This window comes from Antedon mediterranea, chromosome 1 (genome assembly GCF_964355755.1).
Source record: "Antedon mediterranea chromosome 1, ecAntMedi1.1, whole genome shotgun sequence".
In the NCBI taxonomy this organism is placed as follows: domain Eukaryota; kingdom Metazoa; phylum Echinodermata; class Crinoidea; order Comatulida; family Antedonidae; genus Antedon; species Antedon mediterranea.
In genome coordinates, this window is record NC_092670.1 from 37593603 (window position 1) to 37617744 (window position 24142).

The 24142-nt window shown below is 34.0% G+C and overlaps 1 protein-coding gene across 6 annotated transcripts in view; it reads left to right on the forward strand.

Moving 5' to 3' along the window:
- The window catches only part of LOC140056925 (rho GTPase-activating protein 23-like), an 86213-nt gene that overhangs the window by 16730 nt on the left and 45341 nt on the right, over positions 1-24142 (forward strand). For 5 of the 6 annotated variants that reach the window (XM_072102486.1, XM_072102623.1, XM_072102696.1 and 2 more), the window contains 2 exons: positions 17212-17383; positions 21287-21473. In XM_072102486.1, the coding sequence (XP_071958587.1) occupies positions 17212-17383; positions 21287-21473 (359 nt within the window). Of the gene's footprint in view, positions 1-10017; positions 10583-17211; positions 17384-21286; positions 21474-24142 lie in introns of those variants that run through there. The other variant, XM_072102842.1, reaches the window with a different exon arrangement.

The window sequence follows — 24142 nt, forward strand, 5'->3', positions numbered from 1 at the left end:
ATGTTATTAAGCTGGGTGTACACAAACTAGAGTTAACTTTGTTGCTGGTGTATGTTATTAAGCTGGGTTCACACACAAACTCGTTCTATGAAAGCTTAAGCTGGATCCGAATCATATCCTATATTACATCCTATATTTAGTCCTCTTATGATCATTTAACTCTTATTATACCTCTCTGTAATTAACCACATTATCGAATAATTTTCTGATATAATATGTAAACTCCGTTAGGTTTCAGACTGTGACATTCGATGAGTACTTTCATGGTTATATCGGATGTTTGAGTATTTTTGTGTTTGAACGCAGAACAAACTATGTAACTCTGTTGATAAGCTGCAATTTAGCTGCGATAGAGAAAAGAATGCGTAAACATAGCTCAAGTAAAGTAGTTGTTGAGAAAGCCAGTTTATCATTCAATGCAGAAATGTCAATTTTGTTTTTTTTTTCAAAACTTTACTGTATGTACAGTAAGTGATGGATTTACTATATACCGTATGCTTGTAACGTTCAAAGAAATTCCATGCCTGTCTTGTTGTTTGTTTCCAAATGCTAGTGACATAAATTAGTAGTTTGAAATGTGTTGACGTAATATCACTTGATTTAATACGCAGGTTGAAGACGGAGACTGTCAAATTAATTAATTGCACAGTTTCACAATTTATTTTCATTTAAAACAAAATACTTCAAACTTTTAATCCCAATTAAAGATGCACTCACTGTGTCTCTACTTTCTTAACTGTAGAGTAAGTATAGTTTTCTCTTTTTAATTTAGTATTCAGATTTAAGCTTTGTCTACTCTATCAAACTTTGTGACAAAAAAGTGTGATGTGCGACTGACTGACAGATACACCAGAGGCGGTCCGGGTCATCACTGCTTGTCCAGCTGATGTTATCATCTTCATCCTCTATTAGATCGTCCGATTGGTCACTAAATTCTAAAATTTGCGATTAAATGAAGATTTGTTATTTTGTAAAAGAAAAACCATGATCATCTTAAGCGTAAATGTTAATCAAAGTGTTATTGAAACAAACAAACCTTCGCTATTAGTGGAAAATTTTCTCTCTTTACGAACTCTTTTTTCTCTTTGTTCCCCAATTTCCATCTTTTCAGACAGCTCTTTCAATTCTCCTTCAGATTGCTGTTTGATATGGTAGTGGTACCCAAGTATGGTAGTAGTACTGTATGACATCATCATGTCCATATATGGGCGCATCACATTTTTTTTGCCACATAAAGTTTGATAGTGTAGACAGAGCTTTAGAAGAGCTGCTGTGCCTTTAAAGGTACATTATTAAAGGTACCATTGATTTGTCGATGCATCTGATTCATTTGATACCTTAAATGTACAGAATTCCATTATGCATGATAGAAATTATTTACGCAATCCCTTCGATTCCTGAAGTGTCGATGAAGATTTTTGCATAATCATGTACTGGATTAATTTGTCACAAATATTGGATCATTTATATTCTGAAGTTTTCCCTACAGATCAATCGAATCTCGTTTTTTAAACTGAAATTTCCTTTTTATATTTTAAAATACACTATTGATACAGTATACCTTCAGTAATCTATTACAAACACAACTTGTCTTTTGCTATTTCTTCTACTGCTTTCCATGTCTTTGTCACATTCCTCTTTCGAGTATTGTATATGTTTGTTTATGTGAACAGGAAAACTTTCACCAGCATAGAACTACTTAAAACAACTACCTTATTCACTATCATAAAAATGCAGCACAAAACTATTTTCCTACTCAGACTTCATATAGAAATATTGTAATATATAAATATAATATATAATAATTTATATAGTGCACATTTCCACTGAAAAAGTGCTCAATGCGCTAAATAATAACTTTTTAACTGAAAATGTTCACTGGTGGATTGTGGAAATGTTAAAAAAGTACTTTAATGTCCCTCTTATGTTAGTATGCATAATGCCAATTCTCACCATTACTATAATTGCTTCCAATTATTGCATTATAAACCAATGTCACTTAAAAAAGTGTTATCATATTTTAGCATACAGAAGTAGAAACAGGACAGATTTAAACCTGCTCAAAATCTTCAGAAAAAGCACTTCTTTGTTAATGCGCCGCTCATGTAGGCAGTTATATTCAAGAGAACAGAAGCATTATGAAACAGTTACTATGCGGTAGCTTATATTTTACTACAGCTGAAAAAATGGGTATTTGGAAACTCGCACGTCTGGGAAAAGAGAGTATGAAAACATTTGCTGATAAATGAAATTGCCCCACATGGGATGAATAAAGAATTTGAATTAAATTAAATATTGAGATGCAAGTAGACGGTAGTTATCGTCAGATGAGCAGCGTTTTTTGTAAGAAATATTTTTTGTTTATTCTCGTTGCCTTCAGCTAAAACACACCTTGTAAAGTTTAATGCATTCCTAAAACCACCCACTTGTTATTGTGTATGATTCCTATTATACATTAAATAGTAAATGTTGTTAACAGGGTCTTCAAGTTTATCTGAAATTCATCCTTGGCCGGTGGTACACTAATGTAGCACCTGTCATGTTTGAAGAGCTTCCAAATTATATTTTCAATTTTGAAGTAAGAAATATAAAAATGATAACTCTATAGTCTTAATGTGGATATAGTTCATACTTTGTTTTTTAATAGAATAAATAGTATTACTTTAAAAAAACGCCGCTCGACTAATTGAGTTTTAATTGTTGTTCTTCCTTCATTAAATAATGTTTTTATTAATATTCTGTTGAACATTAAGAAAAAGTGAATTATTATCATTTTTGTTGAGTACAATCAGTTTCATTTTGTGTACTCGATGTAAAATATAGTCTGAAATGTTCTATTTGGTTATGTCACCATTATTTTGTGTAATGTAAATGGGCCGTTCAATGCAATATCTCATGATTAGCAGATGTTTTTATAGACTCTCATCTTCCAGACGTGTTTTGTGGTGTGCGCATGCCCAGTCCGAGTCTACAAATTTCCATTTTTCTGCCGTAGTACACTATAAGCTATTGCATGGTAACCGTTTCCTACAGTAATGCTTCCGTCCTCTTGAATATAACTGTCTAATGAGCGGCGCAAAAATGATAACTTTTAACATGGATACACTACAGTACTTTGAAAAAAAAATAGGAAAACTGATAATAAAAAATATAAACAGATGGTGACGAAGACTATACTGATGTTTTTTAAACAGACTTTTTATATATCTTTTGGTTTTGATTAGGGAAGCTGAATGAGTCAGAGCTATCTATATACCACTTGATATTTTAAGTTCATGGTCAGTATGTGTTATTAAGGAAAACATGATTCTGGTCAATTGGTAAAGGAAACACATAAATGATGTAACTTGATGTTAATCACATGAAAGGCTGTTGTCTGATCAATGTTTTTGAGGTGCGTTTAAATGGTAAAGAAAATGGCCTATACTAAAGCTCAGTCTACACTATCTAACTTGTTAAACAAAAAAAAGTGTGATATGCCCAAATATGGTACTGATATGACATCATCATGTCCATATAAGTGCACAGCACATATAAGTGCATTTTATCGTTGCATAAAGTTTGATAGTGTAGACAGAGCTTATAGTAACAGTAACAATCAACATTGTGCTGCAGTTACTGCAGTATAACTACTCAACCAAGAAAGAATGATTTCCTTTGATGTTGTTGATTAGACTTTAATCACAAAATGTTACTGCAGTAAATGAAAAATGATTTTGTTAAATTGCTGAAAAAGAGAGGCCTGATGGTTGAAATGTGATAGAAGTGTTGTACAGTATATACATAGAATTATTTTCCCCCCAAAAAGTTGGCCCATTTCAAATTTCATGTCATACTCTTTCAAGGTACCTAATATTATTGCATTCCAGTTGCTTCAGTCAAAATGCTTCATGCCACATTAAGTTGATATCCTGCAACATGTGATCATTTTAATGTTATTTTTGCTGAGTATTGCAAGAACTCATGATTGTCAAAGTTGTGGTTAAATAAATCAAGTGTATTTGATATTGTGGCAATGTAGCTTGGTGGTTAACATGTATGCATAACAGGGGCGGATCTAGGATTTTGAAATAGGGGGGCGTAGGTTTGCGAGCGAAGCGAGCAAACACTGGCTGGGGGCCAGGGGGCCGCCAAGGGCCCCTGGAAATTTTGGCGTTCTAGCGCATTGTAAGTCGTTTAAAACGATTTACAAACAATTCATAATGTCATTTACCAAACACTCTAAAGCTCGCAAATTACGACATGTGGAACATGCAGCTGATACTTACCTAGGGTACCAAAGCAAGCTAACAACTTGCCTGTACTTTACATCTAAATTTTTACAACGCGACGATGTTTTTCAGCTTTTATATAAGCATAAACTTGTCCTAGCCTAGGCCGGTATTATTTTCTTACACGCGCGCCGGGTCGATCGCGGTGACGTCTACTTCTTCGCATCCATCATCCATGCAGCTAAAGTAAAATGACGTCACGTTAAAGCGGGTCATCACAGAGTCTCATGCATATTAATGAAGCAAAGTTGCTGAGAGTGTTTTCCACCACCACGCAACACATGCGACGCGAGATTTATCGAAACTCCGAGCCATCGACTGACGATCATGTTTTTGACAATTAAAATCACGGCATATTCAACGACCTGGTTTAAACGATCGTTTAAAAATTAGCGGTCCGGCTCGATCATCATTACATTATATTTTTAGTGATTTGAAAAAAACAAAACACCCCTTTTGTCATCGCGATTTGTTTATGAGACTCATCGACGGAAAAGCAAATAAAACACTACAAGGCCCGGTCATGAAATGCTGTATGCAGCATTGTTAATATTTTAATAGTAATATGTTTTAATAAAATATAGGCCTAACGGGATAATTTTCATAGGCACTACAGTCCTAGCCTTTGTTTTTATTGTATTTAATAAATGGGCGCGTAGTGTAGCACTGACCATGTGACTTCATAAACTCTATTGATCGTCGGAGGTACGTACCGCTACTCTACAACGGGAGTGACGATCACAAAGGATGCCGACCTGCTTAGTAAAACGCGACCAAGCTCACCACGTGGCTTTTATCAACTTGCTCCTTTTAGTTTTACACTTAACTGTGAATGATCGTTGGTAACGCTAGAGATTGATAGTACACAAAGGATGTCGACGTACATGCTTGGTGAAATGCGATCAAGCTGACGATGTGCTCCGACGTACTATTTTCACTATGAAAATGACCGTCGAAACGATACGTGTTTTTAAAATCTATTTAATTTAAAAAAAAAAAAAAAAAATCTTTAAAAAATAGGGGGGGGGGGGCGTACGCCCCACACGCCCCCCGCTAGATCCGCCACTGCATAAGAATCCCTGGTTCAAATCCTGAACAAAATACAAAAATTTAAATTCTATTCAACTTAAAGTCCGGAGTATACCATAGTCATTTGTCTAGTTACAATAAGATTGAGCTTTTCTTTATAAGTACTTCTATGAATAGATGTTCTGTTGAGTGCAGGAACGCTAGTTGATCATACCCAGTACCATTTTGATCGTGCGATTATTCCTCACATAAAAAATAGATTGGTAATATCATAAAGTTAGTATAACCTCCGCTCCAGATAATGTTTAGTAGATTTAGTAAATAATGATTTATGTAAAAGTGAGAATTGTTCCATCATACCTACTGTACTATGCAGTACGTTTAGTAGGAAAGAAAAGTCTGCTAATAGGAACAGGTCTCTAAAATGGATATCAAACGGAATAGTAAGGGAGTTTGACTTTATAAAGTTGGGTCAACATTTTGTAACCGTTTAAAACATCACTATACAGTATTAATTATTGCTGAAAAGAAAAAATACTGGGCAGAATGGTCTCTTTTTGTTTGGGCAACTATATATTTACTGATATAGTATTTTTCTTCGGACGTTCTATACCAGCTAAAATAATCTTCTTTTGTGACCTGGAGACTATTAAAAATTAGAGAAAAAAGAAGAAAGGTCAAACCTGACTGCTTTAACATTCATAAAGTCACTGAAGCGTTCATGCCTAAATCCGTCATTAGGGAAAATAGAACAAAAGTTACTGTTATATAATGTTTTTATACATTCAAAAAGTTTATAGCTGAATGCATCGGTGGACGGATAAAAGTATGATTATATTTTACAAGGTTACATCAATAAATATGAAAGTTTGCAAGATATTTCTAATTTTAATAGGTTTAAGGATTGGAAATGTACAGTATAACTATATACCGTAGCCAAGAATGCCAAACAGGCTTAAGACAGTTAACCTTTGACATTAGTCTTGTCAATGATTTACCTGTTGTACAGTACAGTTGTATACTAACTTTTACTGGGGGTGTTATTGCATTAACACACACCCACATAGCAATGGATACTTTATACTCTACTCTAGCTAATTAAATAATGGCACAACAATTTCACAGAAAATACTGTATGATATACAATAGTAAAAAACTAAATATCTTGAATAATTCAGTTATAGTGTTAGTATAGTATTTTAATTTAGTATTTCTAATCCTACCCCGTCTCCTACCCAGTCACCTCCTACCCCGTCACCTCCTCCTTCCTCTCTTCCTTTAGCTCATCCTTCTCCCTTCAACTTATCCCTCTCCCTTCAGCTTATCCCTCTCCCTTCAGCTTATCAGCTTATCCCTCTTTCCTCAGCTTATCCCTCTTTCTTCAGCTTATCCCTCTCCCTTCAGCTTATCCCTCTCCCTTCAGCTTATCCCTCTCCCTTCAACTTATCCCTCTCCTTTCAGCTTATACCTCTCCCTTCAGCTTATCCCTCTCCCTTCAGCTTATCCCTCTTCCTTTAGCTTATCCCTCTCCCTTCAGTTTATCCCTCTCACTTCAACTTATCCCTCTTCCTTCAGCTTATACCTCTCCCTTCATCGTATCCTTCTTCCTCCAGCTGATCCCTCTTCCTTCAACTTATCCCTCTCCCTTCAGCTTATCCCTCTACTTTCAGCTTATCATTCTTCCTCCAGCTGATCCTTCTTCCTTTAGCTTATTCCTCTTCCTTCAGCTTATCCCTCTCCCTTCAGCTTATCCCTCTCCCTTCAGCTTATCCCTCTCCCTTCAGCTTATCCCTCTCTATTCAGCTTATCCCTCTCTCTTCAGCTTATCCCTCTCTCTTCAGCTTATCCCTCTCCCCAGCTTATCCCTCTCCCTTCAGCTTATCCCTCTCCCTTCAGCTTATCCCTCTCCCTTAATTTTATCCCTCTCCCTTAATTTTATCCCTCTTCCTTCAGCTTATCCATCTCCCTTCGGCGTATTCCTCTTCCTTCATCTTATCCCTCTCCCTTTAGCTTATCCCTCTTCCTTCATTTTATCCCTTTTCCTTCACCTTATCCCTCTTCCTTCAGCTTATCCCTCTCTCTTCAGCTTATCCCTCTCCCTTCAGCTTATACCTCTCCCTTCATTTTATCCCTCTTCCTTCAGCTTATACCTCTCCCTTCATTTTATCCCTCTTCCTTCAGCTTATCCCTCTACCTTCAGCTTATCCATCTTCCTTTAACTCATCCCTCTCCCTTCAACTTATCTCTCTACATTCAGCTTATCCTTCTCCCTATTTTAAAGTGTGGATCAATCACAACTTTCCAAAATACAAAGCTAGGTCTATGTAAACTAGGTTCAATTTTAACCTTTCAAATTATCAACCAAGCAACCATTACTAAACATATGCCACTGTTACAAGGTTGCCTAATGAAATGGAACATACCAAGACAGACCCAGGAGATGATAATGTTTAAGGAAGTGAACCGTATGTAAAGTAATGAGGGTCGCAGATGGACATGGATACATTGCTTTAAAATTGATCCTAAATAAAATGGAATAAAAGATAAAGAGGAATTAAAAGATATAAATTCAGTTGTTAAGTAGCGGTATAGCTAAGCTTTGTTTTATATTTAAACAATAGACGTACACTTAAAGTATAGAGAGTTCAGTAACTGATGAAGGATTGGAACCAACCTAATTTGAAGACATACAGTACAGTATGCAAATCAGTGTGATCACCTGTATTCTAGCACCTGATACTGTATTTAGATGCCTCCAGTATCATAGTTTTACCATACTACAGTAGTATTTAATAGACCTTCCATGATACAGGCACCATATGTGATGCTGTATTATGGAATTTTCTTATGATACTTGGCAAACATTGTCATATGTGGAGATACAACACAACACTGGGAATTGGGTCATTCTAGTTGGGTAAAGATATTCCTGTACTGCAAATGAAAGTTTTCAATTTCAATCAGATATTTTTTCTGAAAGCAATCAAAAGTCATAATAAACCAGTATTGGGCCATCTCTGTACGAGGCACCAGTTCCTGTTCTCTGGAACAATGTACATTTTTGTAAACCTGGATTTCTCGTTTTCTTTTAAATCTACAGTGCCTACCATAGGTAATATAAAGTAGAATGATTAAACTATGCAACTAAAATTTGACCTACTATGGAATGTGTATTTAATATGATTTTGAGGCATATTAAAGGAGATTTGTAATTATGTTACCAGAGATTAAAATGAGGTGGGCATGGGTAGGTTCAACACCCAACTACAATTTTGCACTCATTATTACTAGGCACTTGTATCATGTATGTGCAATACTGGAGCAGCCCAGGACCCAATCGTGAACAAAGTATCATTCCCAAGGAGTTGTCAAATATTAGAGAGGTTTCGCAATCTTACGAATACGATAACGAAAACGGATACGTCACGCACACGTATTCGTTTTCGTAAGCCATAAAAAAATCTGTTTCGCATGGCAACGAAATATTGAGGCGCGTCCAAAATATGACTGCGGTAAATTTGAGCGAAGCGCAGGTACGTGTTGCTTGGTGCTTGGCTGCCTAGGCCTAGCGTAACATCAAAGCGAGTGAGGACTTTAAAAACTGCTATTTATCAAAATTGACTTGGCATTTTAGTAAATTACTTTAGTAAATTACTTTCAATAAATCTATAATTATATTATAATCATGAATCATTCCTGCAAAATGTGCAAAATAGATCAAAACCTATAGTCGTTTTGTAGTTACGAATATGACTGGTGATATTCGTCAACACGAATACGGTTTACGAATATGAAATGGGGATCAGCTCAAAAGTTTCTCAAATGTGTGACGTATTTGTTTTCGTTATCGTATTCGTAAGGTTGCGAAACCTCTCTATTATATTTAACCTCTAAGCAGGCAATATCTAAGTGTAAATAGGGTCAAAGTGTTCACTCATATTACGGGATGAGATTGAACTTAAGCATGGGATTATACTGTACTCGTCCATGGCATTATACTGTACAAATACGGTAATCTTAGTAACCATTAATTAAAATAATGAGGAAGGTACTTGAAGAACATAAAAAACCCTGTTTTACAAATATTCTGTAACATATACAACATGTATGTATTGTAATGTTATCTCAAACTAAGTGTAGTCTGATAATGAGATTTAAAATTTTAAGTATATTTTTGTAATGGACGTGTCTACAGTTGTGTAATAATAGATAATGATCATGTCTACACTTTGGTATAATTCTATGTAAGACAGCATATTAATGATAAAGTCTATCGTTAAAGCGTACTGTAGTAATGTATATTTCTGGTAAATCAGACATCTGTATCCATAACCATTAGTAACCATTAAATCATGTTTTGACTTGACGCAAAGTAGCGCTTTATAATTATGACTTTAATATTTACATGTCCTAATAAAGGCATTTCTCAATGAATACGGTAAGTATTATCATTTACTGTGTTTTAACATACATTCCAGCATTTTTTCAAATATTTGATTTTTATGTTAAATGAACATGTCCTTGAAAACTTTACTTAATATTTGTCTACACTATCAAACTTTATGTGACACAAACATTTAATGTGCCTTTATATGGACATGATAATGTCATATCACTACCACATTTGGGAATATCACTGCCATATTTGGGCACTAAATAAAAACCGGTAGACATATGGTTGGTACCCAAAATTACCATCGTTTTCAATACTGTACCGTAGCAGCAGACAACTCATTTGATAACTTTAATTAAATTGGGTCAGTTTAATTAAAAGAATACCGTCTTTTATTGAAATGAGTACTTTTTCACTAATTATTTCATTGTTTTCATAAATTTATTTCCGGTCCACAAGCTCCGCAATTTGAAAGACAAACGAGACTGATTTAATTTCTGCAAATCCTCTTCTATATTTTCATTGTTATTTTGTAAAAACCTATTGTAATGCACTCCAGGTTTTGTACTTTTAAAATACTGTATCTGAAACCACAATACAAACGCTGGAACTGTACAGTAGTATCATTTATACACTTGGATGATTTCTGAAGGCCAATTTATTGCTCACAAAAGATAGTAGCTTTTTCAGATCATTTGACTCGTTCAGTTTGTCATGACAAGTCTTTACTAAACTTCCTGACGATCAGGGAGTAGATTTTTAAAAAGCTTCATTTGTTGTAAATAATCAAACATCATTTTGGATATTTCTGCTATTTCTTTATTGGATTTTATACTACTAAATGGATTTTATGTGTAATATAAATTAGGTGGATTAACTTCAGCTCATTGTAAGTAACCATGTCTATTATTTGTCAAAATTGTGAAGAATTTCTCGACTTTCAAATTTTACAATATGGTGCTTCAACGCTGTTCAAATCTAAACTACCACTTAGCTTATTGACTAGCTTGGTAATTAGTAAGAATACCGTATATTTATCTGTACTAAACATTATCAATATGGATTTCTTTTTATTTTTTACAAATGAAAATATAATGTAGCAGTATCTCTCCATTAATTTTTTTAAATGTTTTGCTGTTGTTTTGTGTATTAGTACTGTAGTCTATCAAATACACAGGGAATATAGGGATACAGTAGATGAGTAGGGGAAAAAGTAGCTAGTACAGTTTTTAGCTAGTTGGAAGCTGCAATAGTATTTGTAGCTAGGTACACAAACTTAAGAATTAAATCCTTTATATAATACTATCAGAGACCATTAGATTCAGTAGACTGTATACTTCATTCATATTTTATGCAGTACAGTAGATAGGCCTGTAGCTCTCTATGCTGCACAAATTATCACCTCTCTTTGTTTGTTAAGATAAAAATGTTCTAATTATTATAGATGTGTTACCATGTTTAAAAATTTATGTTAATGATCACAAACAACTAAATATTATTATGGGAATATAAACTTAAAAATTCAGCTGTATGTTATGTCACACTTAGCCCGTGGGCCTGTTTATTTTGACAGATTAAACACTTTGATTGAGTGATTCGTTAATAGAAATTGAAAACTGGCGTTTAATCCTGTTTCAAGCCTGTAGGCAAAGTTCTATCAAAGGGCAAGAATCATAATTTGCATTATCAACGTAGTTTAATAATATACTAGTATATATTGTCGTTATACTTGTCTGGGTTAAGCTCAATTGTACTTAACTTGAATAGGTAGTTCAACTTACAGCATTAAATAATGGAACAGATTTTTACCAAATTGATTTGGTTATAATTCAATAAGAGTTATTTTCAAGAAAAGTGTATTTTATTTTTGCAAAAGGCTGTTGTTCCCACCAAAACAATCACACTGTGTGAATCTCAGGGGTGATTACTGTTCTTTTGACCCACATTAATCTGATTTTTTGCAAAAATTAAAATCTATAATGTATTTTTATAAAGGATAAATATAGCATTATGTGCTTGAATACTACATTATTACTTTCAAGTTTCAGTCAAAGCTCCACACTATCAGACTAGTTTGCCAAAAAAGTATCCAAATATGGTAGTGATATGCCCAAATATGGTAGTGATGTGACATCATCATGTCCATATAGGGGCACATCACAAGTATGATTTAAAATCCACCATAAAAGAAGTGAATAAATGGTGACAACTTGTAAAATAGTATTTTTTAACTGACATATTGATTCATTCAGAAATTAATACTTTTCCTGTAATTTTTTCTGTGTTTGTAAGTGAAACATGTCTGCATAGAAAGTGCACTTTAATAACATGAGACTTTGTGCATAAATTGATTGTCAAATCAATAATAAGTATCATCTCAATTAAATGCAGTAGGAAATATTTAAGTCTAGAAATGTTTGAGCTGTGTTTAAATTTCGAAAGGTTAAAGACTACAATTAAAGAGACCGGCCTTCTTTTAAAAATCAGTTATCAAGCGTAATGTGGGAATTATTAACCTGTTTCTGCTGAAAAGAAATTGAGTGTGTAAATAATTATCTCCATTTTTTTGTTAGTAGCAGAAACAGGACCAATTGCAAATGACAAGAAATAAAAATCTGAAATGTTTTTGAATGTATTTAAAATCGGCATTTATTACATAATACTATTATGTTTTAAATGCCGATTTTTTAGCTAAGAAATGAAAATTACTATTAAATAAAATTTTGTTACCAAGAAAATTTATTTTTATTGAAATTCTTTCTGTTGATTATTTGAAAATATCTGTTTAATAATAATTATTTTCCTAACTAACTAAAATTAGAATAAAAACATTTGTTGGCTGTGTTTAATTCGGCAAAATCACATTGAGTTTAATAGCTTAATAAACATTGGCGTTTAATAGTGTGATTAGGATAATAAACCTGTACAGTATCCAAACATGCCGGTTTTAGTACATTACTCGGTAAAATAATCTCTGTATTATATGTATTGCCTTGCAGTTGTATACGTTTTATTTAGCATTGATCTATACTAACACACTGTGGCATATTCAGCATTTAAACAATTGTATTATTATTTTTATTGATTTCACTAATTCATAAAGCTACTGTAGTACTGTACTGTGTTATGATACATGATATTTGGCTACGCTTTGAAGATTTTGTGTACAATAGGTCTTTACATTTCTATTGTTAGAATAAAAATGTTAAACCCAGAGTCGAAATGTTAAACCCTGTATTTCTCTTTGCACTAATACACAATGTAAGGAATATTTTAGTTGTTCTGTATACAAATTACAAATCCTCTAATAATACATTGTATGACAGTCAAGGATATTCACTGAATGTCTGCCCTGAACGTTTCACTGATACCATACAGTAATTGAAAGACTATTGGAAAACATTACCTATAAAACGTGACTATACAGAAGAATATTTACATTCAGAAATTAGGTTGAATAGTCAGGGGCGGATCCAGGATTTAGAAATAGGGGGGGGGGCGTAGCTTTGCGAGCGAAGCGAGCAAACATTGGCTGGGGGCCAGGGGGCCGCCAAGGGCGTTCTAGCGCATTGTAAGTCGTTTAAAACGATTTACAAACAATTCATAATGTCATTTACCAAACACTCTAAAGCTCGCAAATTACGACATGTGGAACATGCAGCTGATACTTCCATAGGGTACCAAAGCAAGATAACAACTTGCCTGTACTTTACATCTAAATTTTTACAACGCGACGATGTTTTTCAGCTTTTATATAAGCATAAACTTGTCCTAACCTAGGCCGGTATTATTTTCTTACACGCGCGCCGGGTCGATCGCGGTGACTACTTCTTCGCATCCATCATCCATGCAGCTAAAGTAAAATGACGTCACGTTAAAGCGGGTCGTCACAGAGTCTCATGCATATTAATGAAGCAAACTTGCTGAGAGTGTTTTCCACCACCACGCAACAAATGCGACGCGAGATTTATCGAAACTCCGAGCCATCGACTGACGATCATGTTTTTGACAATTAAAATCACGGCATATTCAACGACCTGGTTTAAACGATGGTTTAAAAATTAGCGGTCCGGCTCGATCATCATTACATTATATTTAGTGATTTGAAAAAAACAAAACACCCTTTTTGTCATCGCGATTTGTTTATGAGAATCATCGACGGAAAAGCAAATAAAACACTACAAGGGTCATGAAATTCTGCATGCAGCATTGTTAATATTTTAATAGTAATATGTTTTAATAAAATATAGGCCTAACGGGATAATTTTCATAGGCACTACAGTCCTAGCCTTTGTTTTTATTGTATTCAATAAATGGGCGCGTAGTGTAGCACTGACCATGTGACTTCATAAACTCTATTGATCGTCGGAGGTACGTACCGCTACTCTACAATACGGGAGTGACGATCACAAAGGATGCCGACCTGCTTAGTAAAACGCGACCAAGCTCACCACGTGGCTTTTATCAACTTGCTCCTTTTAGTTTTACACTTAACTGTGAATGATCGTTGGTAACGCTAGAGATTGATAGTACACAAAGGATGTCGACGTACATGCTTGGTGAAATGCGATCAAGCTGACGATGTGCTCCGACGTACTATTTTCACTATGAAAATGATACGTGTTTTTAAAATCTATTTAATTTAAAAAAAAAAAAAAAATCTTTAAAAAATAGGGGGGGCGTACGCCCCACACGCCCCCCCCGCTAGATCCGCCACTGATAGTTTATTCAGATCATAATAAACGATAAATAATATTAAGTCTTTCCTCTTTTTCTCACAATAGTAAACTTTGAATGTAGGACATTTGTTTACAAGCAATGTTTTTATTCATTTCAATTCAATTTCAAACAGAGAGAAAATTGTTTTTTTTATTATCATTAGTAATTCTGTCCTTCAAAGTCTTGATTACATCCGTACAAAGGATGCATCACCAACTCATTCAATTGTTTTAGATTTGAAAATAATATTTTCATATTTACTCATTTGTTATTTTACTGTACAATTCTAATACATGTGTGTTTTTATATAACAGTTATTGAGATCAGAGAGATAATAGGGTGTTACTATTATGATTTCATTTCTTCTAATTTTCATTTTATTGGAATATATCCATATACAGTAGTACTGTAAACTAACTACATGGTATATAGGATAATTTGTGATACAGAATGGTTGTGAATACTTTGCAACATCCTTCAAACAAATGAAAAAGGTAAAACTTCCTTAATTTTTGGAAGTAAATAATAAAACTACCATTATCCAATTTCAACGAAAAAGCTTTGCAGTCGATCATGATAGATACCATTAGGAAATAAGCCAAGTGCAAATGCAAGGCAGCAAACAAATTAGCTATTTGAGCTATTACGAAAGAACTCGTTAATACCCCTGTATTAGTGAGATGTCCTGTGTCTGTCCTCATTACAATCATCCTTACAGATTTAGCTATTGCTTAGTCACAATTGTCGTTTGTGATTGTGTCAACTTTTACATAAGACTTGTTGGTATATCATAACTTTTTATGGTTTCCGAGGCAAATTACTGAAAAAATAACAATGTTGTGGATATCATCAGTGACTGGATCTCAATTGATGTATTTTTCTTTGTTATTTTATTGTCTTAATTATGGCAAGCCAAACAAATTTCCATTTTAGTGGACCAATAAAATGTTTGAATAACTAAATTGAGCAAAAAGCTGAATAAAAAAGTAAAACAGCCAGAAAGAAAATGCCAACATTTTGGAAAACAATATTTTTTTCATCAAGGCTGTGGTTTTAATATTGTACCGTAGGTGAGAAATATAATATTGATTTCACCATCATATGCAGAAAACTGGCGTAGTTGAGTTTTATAATGTTCAAATCTGAGGAAACTATTTGTCCTCACATTATGATCATTTTTAACCTAAAAAAACTCATCTCACCAGTTGCAGACAAATCGATGTGTTAACTGTTATGGTAGCTTAACTGCAACTACATGGTCAATATGTGTTTATATCAAAGCTATCATGCCTCCATGGTGTGTAAGTTGACCTCCAGTGACAAAATATGGGTCAATCATGGATTTCAGAAGCTGACTTCGGACTCATCATGAATGTATTTCATTACACAATTCACTGGACATTCTCGGACTTTAACTAATTAAAATCCATTCCAGAAATCCTAGTATTCTGAAATTTTTTTTCAAGATAAATCTGGTTTCGGGGAAGTTTTCCGTTTTAAAAGAATTGGAAGATTCAACTATACTTCTTTCTATATTCCAGTTTATTATTTTAATTAAATTATTTGAACTGTAGACTATTATACTGTAGTGTGTTCATATTTTAAGCAGAGTGTATTTCCACTTTATTGAATACATGCTCCCATTGCTGGAGGACATCCCTGAAATTCTAGTATTCCGAATGTGTCAAGAAAAAGTTTCAGGAAAGTTTTCAGGTTTCAAAGAATTGTGAGATTCAACTGTATTCAAATTTATTATTTAAATTTAAACTGATAGACTATAGTGTTCATCTTTTTAAAACAGTGTATTGCAATTTTTAATTGATTAGCCTGTAAATTCCAGTCTTGGACATAGACTTTTATTAATAATGGATATTGATATTTCTTCTTGTGTTTTTATTGGAATCTGCATTCAATGAATAGTTACCAAACAAATGGACAATATAATCATAAAAACTTGCTTCCTAAATAGACACAGGTGAGCACTGATAATCTAGGATTATTTACTTTTACCTGGAAAAGGGTCAAGGGTGAATCTATCAACTCTATCAAAACCTCATCATCTATATGATTTTCGATCTTTTGAATGTGGCGTCTGTACACTCTTAACTAAAGACCTTAATTCTATTATAAGATACAGCCTTTATTGCATTTTACTCTGTCCTGTTTGATTTTAATTAGATTACAATAACAACAACAAAAGAAGTTCTTTAGGGACAATTTGACTTGAATACCGTGATTCGTTTATGTGATCTTTATAATATAATTTCCATAGATGCATTGGTTAATGTTATATAGTAGACTGGTTTGAATTAAAGTTGTTGTATACTGTTAATAGCAGCAGATAGTTTCTAATTTTAGATACCATACTAGTTATATTGAATTCTGCATGCAATGTCAATAAGATCGATACATCTAACCTACATTACTACTACGATGTTCTTCGTTAGTGTCCCTAATGAATTGAATCCTATCTAAGCAGAGACATGTAAAGATCAACTTGGATTGTTTTAAACATTACTTCACCGGAATAAGCTGATGGAAAATTCTCAGTATTATAAGGCTATAAAGCTCTGTCTACACTATTAAACAAAAAGTGAGATGTGCTCAATTATGGTAGTGATATGCCCAAATATGGTAGTGACATGACATCATCTTGTCGATATATGGTCACATCACATTAAAGTTTGACAGTGTAGACATAGCTGCTTTCAATGGAAAGATTCAGATTAAGTTTGAACTAAAATGGAATAAATTTAGATCCAAATAATCTTCAAACAGAATTATATATTTTTCTTTCAGGAACCGGGACATCGGAAAGTATACCCAAATTGGAAAGGTCCACGTAAGGTCACAGTTCATAGGAATTCCAGCGGTTTTGGATTTACTCTTCGACATTTCATTGTATACCCACCAGAATCGGCAGTAGATGAGCTTCGAAATCAAGAGTTATCACTTTTGGGACATGGGGAAGGTAAGCAGAGATTATATTTCTTTAAATTAAGATTTGGTATTAAAGGAATAATGTCAAAATGGGTCTATTGTATAGTTTACTGCAGTAACTACATGTTTTTTTACTACATTAATGTATGATTTAGTTTTACTGCAGTAACTACATGTTTTTTTACTACATTAATGTATGATTTAGTTTTTTTACTGCAGTAACTACATGTTTTTTTACTACATTAATGTATGATTTAGTTTTACTGCAGTAACTACATGTTTTTTTACTACATTAATGTATGATTTAGTTTTACTGCAGTAACTACATGTTTTTTTACTACATTAATGTATGATTTAGTTTTACTGCAGTAACTACATGTTTTTTTACTACATTAATGTATGATTTAGTTTTTTTCAATGTAGACATTTTATTCACTGTAATAAAGAATGTACGATTTACACAAAAAATTCTTGCTAAATAATTGAATGTACAGGATGTAGCGTAAACACAATAATGAATTTACTGCAGTACTTGACATGGCCAGGAAAAGTAGATTCAGATTTCTTTACTTACTACTGTATCCCTAAGCCAATTCTCCAACTAATTAATAATATAATAATATATACATTTAAAGTATATCTTTAAAGTATTTTATAAAGTTATCAACCTTTTATTTTACCACAACTACTTACTGTACATGCAGTTAATTCTATCTTTCTCTCCTGAATCATATCGCCAGGAGAGATAACCTACAATTTTGTATTAACTGTCCCCAATGCTACAAAATATTTATGTTTCATTTTTGTATACAGTGTTCATTGTATTTATTTGGTTTGGTTGTCCTCTGTCCTCTGCTTAGATTTTCTCTCTTAAAACTTTATGATTAAGATTTGATAGTGTTTATAAACTGTTAGCAGGAATTAAGGATGTATATGTACAGTACATTATCAAATGGCTGTGGAATGATAAGTGTATCCATCTATCTCATCTTAAACTTGGTTCAGTCAGTGCCAAGGTAATAACAGATTGCACAGTGATAATACAGTTAGGAGATTGAACTTTATTTATTTTGAATAACTTTTATTGTACTATACTATTACTACTGTACTTTGATAATATTTTGAAACATAATTTTCCCTTTTTCCCCCAAAACCAAGTAACAAGTCATATATGTAATCAAGTATAACAGCATGCATTTCTGCTGTACAGTGAGTGAACAAAACGTCTTCAATCTTCTAATACCCGATATTTTGCAGTTAAACGGTACATTGCATGGATAGCTGGTTTAACGATGCATAACTGGTTATTGTTATATTGACAATACCAATTATTGTACTGTACATGTCAAGTATTAGGTTGCTGCTGACTTTTCAATTATTAACATAAAAAGCCATAATAAACAACAGAAAATTTTTCTTTTTAAAAATACTTTGACAAAAAAGTTTTAGTTATAAAAATGAAAGAAAGACAATTTATATAAAAAATTAAGAGATTTTTGGTGTGTGGCATGAGAGGTTGAGGTTCGTCAAAGAACCTCACAGAAGGTGTGAAACTTGACGCAAACACTTAACCCATTATTTTTTAAATTTTGTCCATTTTTGCCAAGAAACATTAGGTACTCACACACATTCACTTAAGGCATTAGCATCACTTGCTGATTTTTTAACCAATGAAGTTGCTAGCAACAAATAGAAGCCTCTTGTTGCCTATTGAAAATTCAATAAATAGTGGTAATTAATTAAATGACAAAGCAAGCTGACTATATCTTAGTTCTTAAATTACTGCACCTAGAAAAACAAATTGTAATCTACTAAATTCCCTATATTATTTTGTGTATACCCTCAGCACATAAAATGATTACTGTAATTACCATGACGATAATTACCATGGTGATTCATACCGCAGCCTGGCAGGTAACTAGGTCATAAAGATTTAAACAGTTTTTAAACGTTTTTTTTTTCCTTTTGTTTTTAGGTTTTTGTTTTGTTATTTTTCTGGTTTAATAGCTTTTTAAATCTTTTTTTTTTGGTGTATTATCTCCCTGTTCAGTAATTAACCTTGTGGGTCAAGTGGGTGGGTCTACATTGGAATCAGTAAATAACTTTACTACTCTATATAGAGGATGCCAACTATAAACACAGCTGACCTTTCAGATATTAGTCTTTAATTGTCAATATTAAAGGTATGATCATTAAAGTGATGTCATAATTCATTACCAGCATTTTGTGAATTGATGGCAAATTCACAGAAAACGTCTTGTTATTCACCTGGAGATGATGTAGTTTAAGAAATACCAGTGTAACTGTAACACTATGAAATATCACAATCAAAACACAATACTTTGTAGCCACGCAGTAGCTGGTTACGTTGCAGTAGTTTTTAGCTGTACTGTACAGGTATGGGTACAGTATTTTACTTTCAGAAATGTTGCTAAAAGACTGGGCGGATTCATAGACTTTGACAATCAAAAACAGGATGTCACTTGTGGTTAGGTGTGGGTAGTAGTAAACACTGCCATAATTCACCTATTGCAGCATAACCTTCAATTACCTTGTTTGATGTTTTACCAGGGGACAACTCCCTGGTTTTACTTTACATTTCTCAAGCAGTTCATTTCAGGTTTGATATTATTTATATAAATGTATTGTTATGTTTCCACACTACAGTATTTCCTCTATTGGAGAATTCAAGGGATCTAACCCTGATACTGTATTGAAACCAGTTGGATTTACATCAGAGTTCTATTGGAGTTATATAACTGATAACACAAGCATTTACGTCTGCTGTTGTAACTCTGATGATTCTGATGATCTAATAACCAATCTAAACCTGTTCTATTCAGACAGTGTGTGCAGTATGTGAACAATGTTACAACAAGTCATATTGACTTGATTTGCTGCTAAATCAGTTCTTCGACCTCATGCCTCAATGATTTGTTACATCATTCCCTAGATTCCAGTTGTTCCTGCATTGTTAGCCTTCTGTCTGCCTTGTTTTCCTTCCAGGTTCTATTGCTGATTTCTCATGGCATTTATCCATACGATTTAGCTAGTCAGGTTTATATAGTGATTAGTACGCTGAGTATAGTTGAGTGCCCCTGCGACATTTTGTTTTGATTTAATATTATATAAATAACCGTACACTGTTACTATAGTACTTCAAAGTAGTTAGTTGTTTAAATTAAGTTGTAAATGAAAGTGTGATTTCTCTACTACAGTTTAGAATAATTTTGTATTTACTTTAATAATTTTATATCATGAGTATACTTTTTTGCCCCATGCTGACTTTTGAAACACCGGTCCCTAAAAAACGCAATATAGCTTTAAAAGTAATTGTTTGTGTTGACCATTGTTGGAAAACACAAACATGACAAATATTGTGAAACACTGAACAGTGAAAAAAGGCATCCATAATACAAGTCAGCATAGTTAACAAAAGGTAGAGGGCAGTAGACATGTCTTTTGTATAAATGATGTTTATGTAAATAACACATTTCGGAGTGTGTCAGCTTGTCGAGGAATGATGTTGGAATACTAGTGTGTTGGGTTCTTTCCATTTGATGGCAGGGTTTAATGCATTGTACTGTAGGTTCTAGCCCTCTCTTTGTAGAGAAAGAAGCTATTATTATATTATGTACAGGTAAAGTAAGTATCATCCCAAAGCTCTGTCTACACTTTCAAACTTTATGTGAAAAAAAATGTGATGTGCCCATATATGGACATGATGATGTCATATCACTACCATATTTGGGCATTTCACTGCCATATTTGGACACATCATACTTTTTTGTCAAACTAGTTTGATACTGTATACAGAGATTTACTCTATAATACTTTGTACCTAAAGTTATCAGCTCAATCTTGAAAGTTTGAAATAACTTTACGTACTGTATATGAATACTATGGTTAAATAATTCTGAATTTTTTTTTTCAGATCCAAGTAGACAGAGTAGCAAAATATCGGCCCTTGAGCCTATGGACACTATCTTTGTGAAGCAGGTAAAAGTACCAGGGCCAGCACACGAAGCAGGCCTAGCTACCGGAGATCGCATCATATCAGTTAACGGGGAAAGTGTTACTGGAAAATCATATAATACTGTTCTAGCTCTTATACAAGAAAGGTATGTATTTAGAGTGCATAATAAACAGCTAGTGAGCTGGATTGCTTCTCAAGCTCTGTCTACACTCTATCAAACTTTATGTGATATGCCCATATATGGACATGATGATGTTATCACTACTATATTTGGGCATATCACCACCATATTTAGTTTGATAGTGTAGACAGAGCTGTAGAGTGTAGTAAACGGCTAGTGAACTGGATTGCTTCTAATGCTATAAAGTTTCCTGGCTCCATTGGTGAAGAATCATACTAAGGCCCTGTTCAGACCCATGGCGTTAGACCGTTTTAGCGTACGACGCTAAAAGAATGTGTGTCTGAACAGTTGGGGATTAGCGTACAACGCGTCGTACAACGGTTGTAGCGTTGTAGTGGAAAACGGTTGATAGTACCGTTTTAGCGTATGACGCTACTGGGTCATTCCATCTCAGATCACCCAATGAGTTAAACCCTACCTCTTCCAATTTTGATGAAATTTGGTATATGGGTGATTTATAGCAATTAAAGCCAAAATTTCAAATTTTAACTTTATCGGACCAACGGTTTTCGAGATATCGCAATTTCAATTTTCGGTTTTTACGCAAAAAAGGGCGCGGCCGCCACGTTTTAAAGAGCTGTATCTCGGGAACTATAGGTTCGATTTTAAAAACAAAGGTATTTTTGTAAAGGGGAGACCATAAGGAATCTCAATATACTAATTGTGTGTGTTTTATATTAATTTTAAGTTGAATAAAACTTTGACATATATTTTGACCTTGAAATTGACCCCGTGGAACACGCCCGATTTGTTGGTGACTATCACGAAAAATGTAAACCTACGTGTCGACTACAACATATAAAAAAATTGGAGGGGTTTTTTTGTTTGTTTCCATGAAATTACAATTTGAAGTTGACATACCTCTTCCTTTTAGTGTATTTTTGGTGTCTGTCCATGCATTACTTCAATGTCAATTTGATGTATTCCAAAAATAATTTTATTTACAAACTAAATATTATTATAATGTTACAATTGTCTATGTCTGGCCTTTACTCCTTGTCATCTGGCCAATTCAAACAGTATTTAGAAATGTTGTGGCGATCATTTTGGGAAATACTGTAATTCCTAGTCGAAGAGGATTTTATAAACGGAGAGGCTATAATACAATGTACATTTGATTCAGGAATCCAACAACAGTCTTCTTTGGACGGCCAATAAAAGGTTTTCGCTGGCCCATGAGGATGCATAAATTTAATTTGATAATCCCCAAACTCTTCTGAGACATCCACCACCAAACCAATCCATGGGACACCATCATAACTACAGCACACAAAATTCTGAAGTCTAATAATGGTGGGTTGTGTATCAGCAACAATTTCATTTTCATCACTGAAAGATTCTTGAATCACAACCACATCCGGAGGGTTTATCTGGGTACTAAGTTTGTAGACCTGCATCTGTGCCAGAGAAACTGGAACAAAGCGATGATATTGTAATGTACCCTTGATGGTCTGGGCGAGGTTGAATCTCGGCTTTATTTCTTTTTCCACAGTAGATACCTCATCTATTCCCACATGAAAAAAGTTGATGCCTGGAATGTTCTTTACACAGTAGTCGAACATACTGAGAGATGTGAGAATATGACATTCAGTCAAACGCTGTAAGCTTCTCTTAGGCCCTGTTCAGACCCATGGCGTTAGACCGTTTTAGCGTACAACGTTACTATCAAGGTCACGTTACAAACTGCAGAGAAAAAAACGAGGTGTTCAGACCCATAGCGTACGATTATCGTTACAACGGAAGTACGTCATCCAAGTTGTTTCTAGTTGCATATTCATGTGCTCTTACCCACGTGTTTTCATCATTATTTCCACTGTATACAGGCCTAGATCTCAGCCCTACAATTATGACAAAATTTGCCGTAAATAAAACATACCTCAGCATTTATTTAAGAAAAATATAGTAAAGCCAAATTTCTGTTTCTATTGTTTTTATTTTGTAGTAAAATCATTTTCCCCAGGCTCTTGTGTTACCATGGAGTAAAGAATAAAATAAAGCAGGCCTCGTAATGATGAAGAAAAAAATGATTGTGATTAGTCTATCCAGTCCAGTCAAAGATTATATATTCTTTGGTCCAGTCGGTTGAAAATAACCCTTAACTTGCTAATAAAAGGGAAACAGCTCCCCTTGTTTGTTTACTGATTTTTTTAGGAGTTAGGGGGTTTTCAGCATTAAACTTGTCCAGTCTAGTCTGCCTTGTATGAATGAGTGACTTGATGTCCCAGGCTAGTTTTTAGCTTGAATGAAATGCGTGAATGGCTCTAGGCCTGCTAGGCCTAAAAGCGGATGGGATCGTAGTCCCTATGTTTAAATACAAGGTGCATGTATTTATGTCATTTGTTAGAAAATATAATGGTAATCAGTTGATAATAGTTTGTAGCCTTTGTAACAGTTGTATTTGTAGTGTAGTTAGGCCTTATTTATTCTGGCCTTTTTGTTATTGAAATCCATCTCACACATTGACGATACAAGATGTCAGCCTAGGTCAAACCTTGTTTCGCGTCATAACAGGAAACGTTCTGATTGGATACAACGTTGACTTACAGTTGCGTCGTACGCTAAAACGGTACTATCAACCGTTTTCCACTACAACGCTACAACCGTTGTACAACGCGTTGTACGCTAATCCCCAA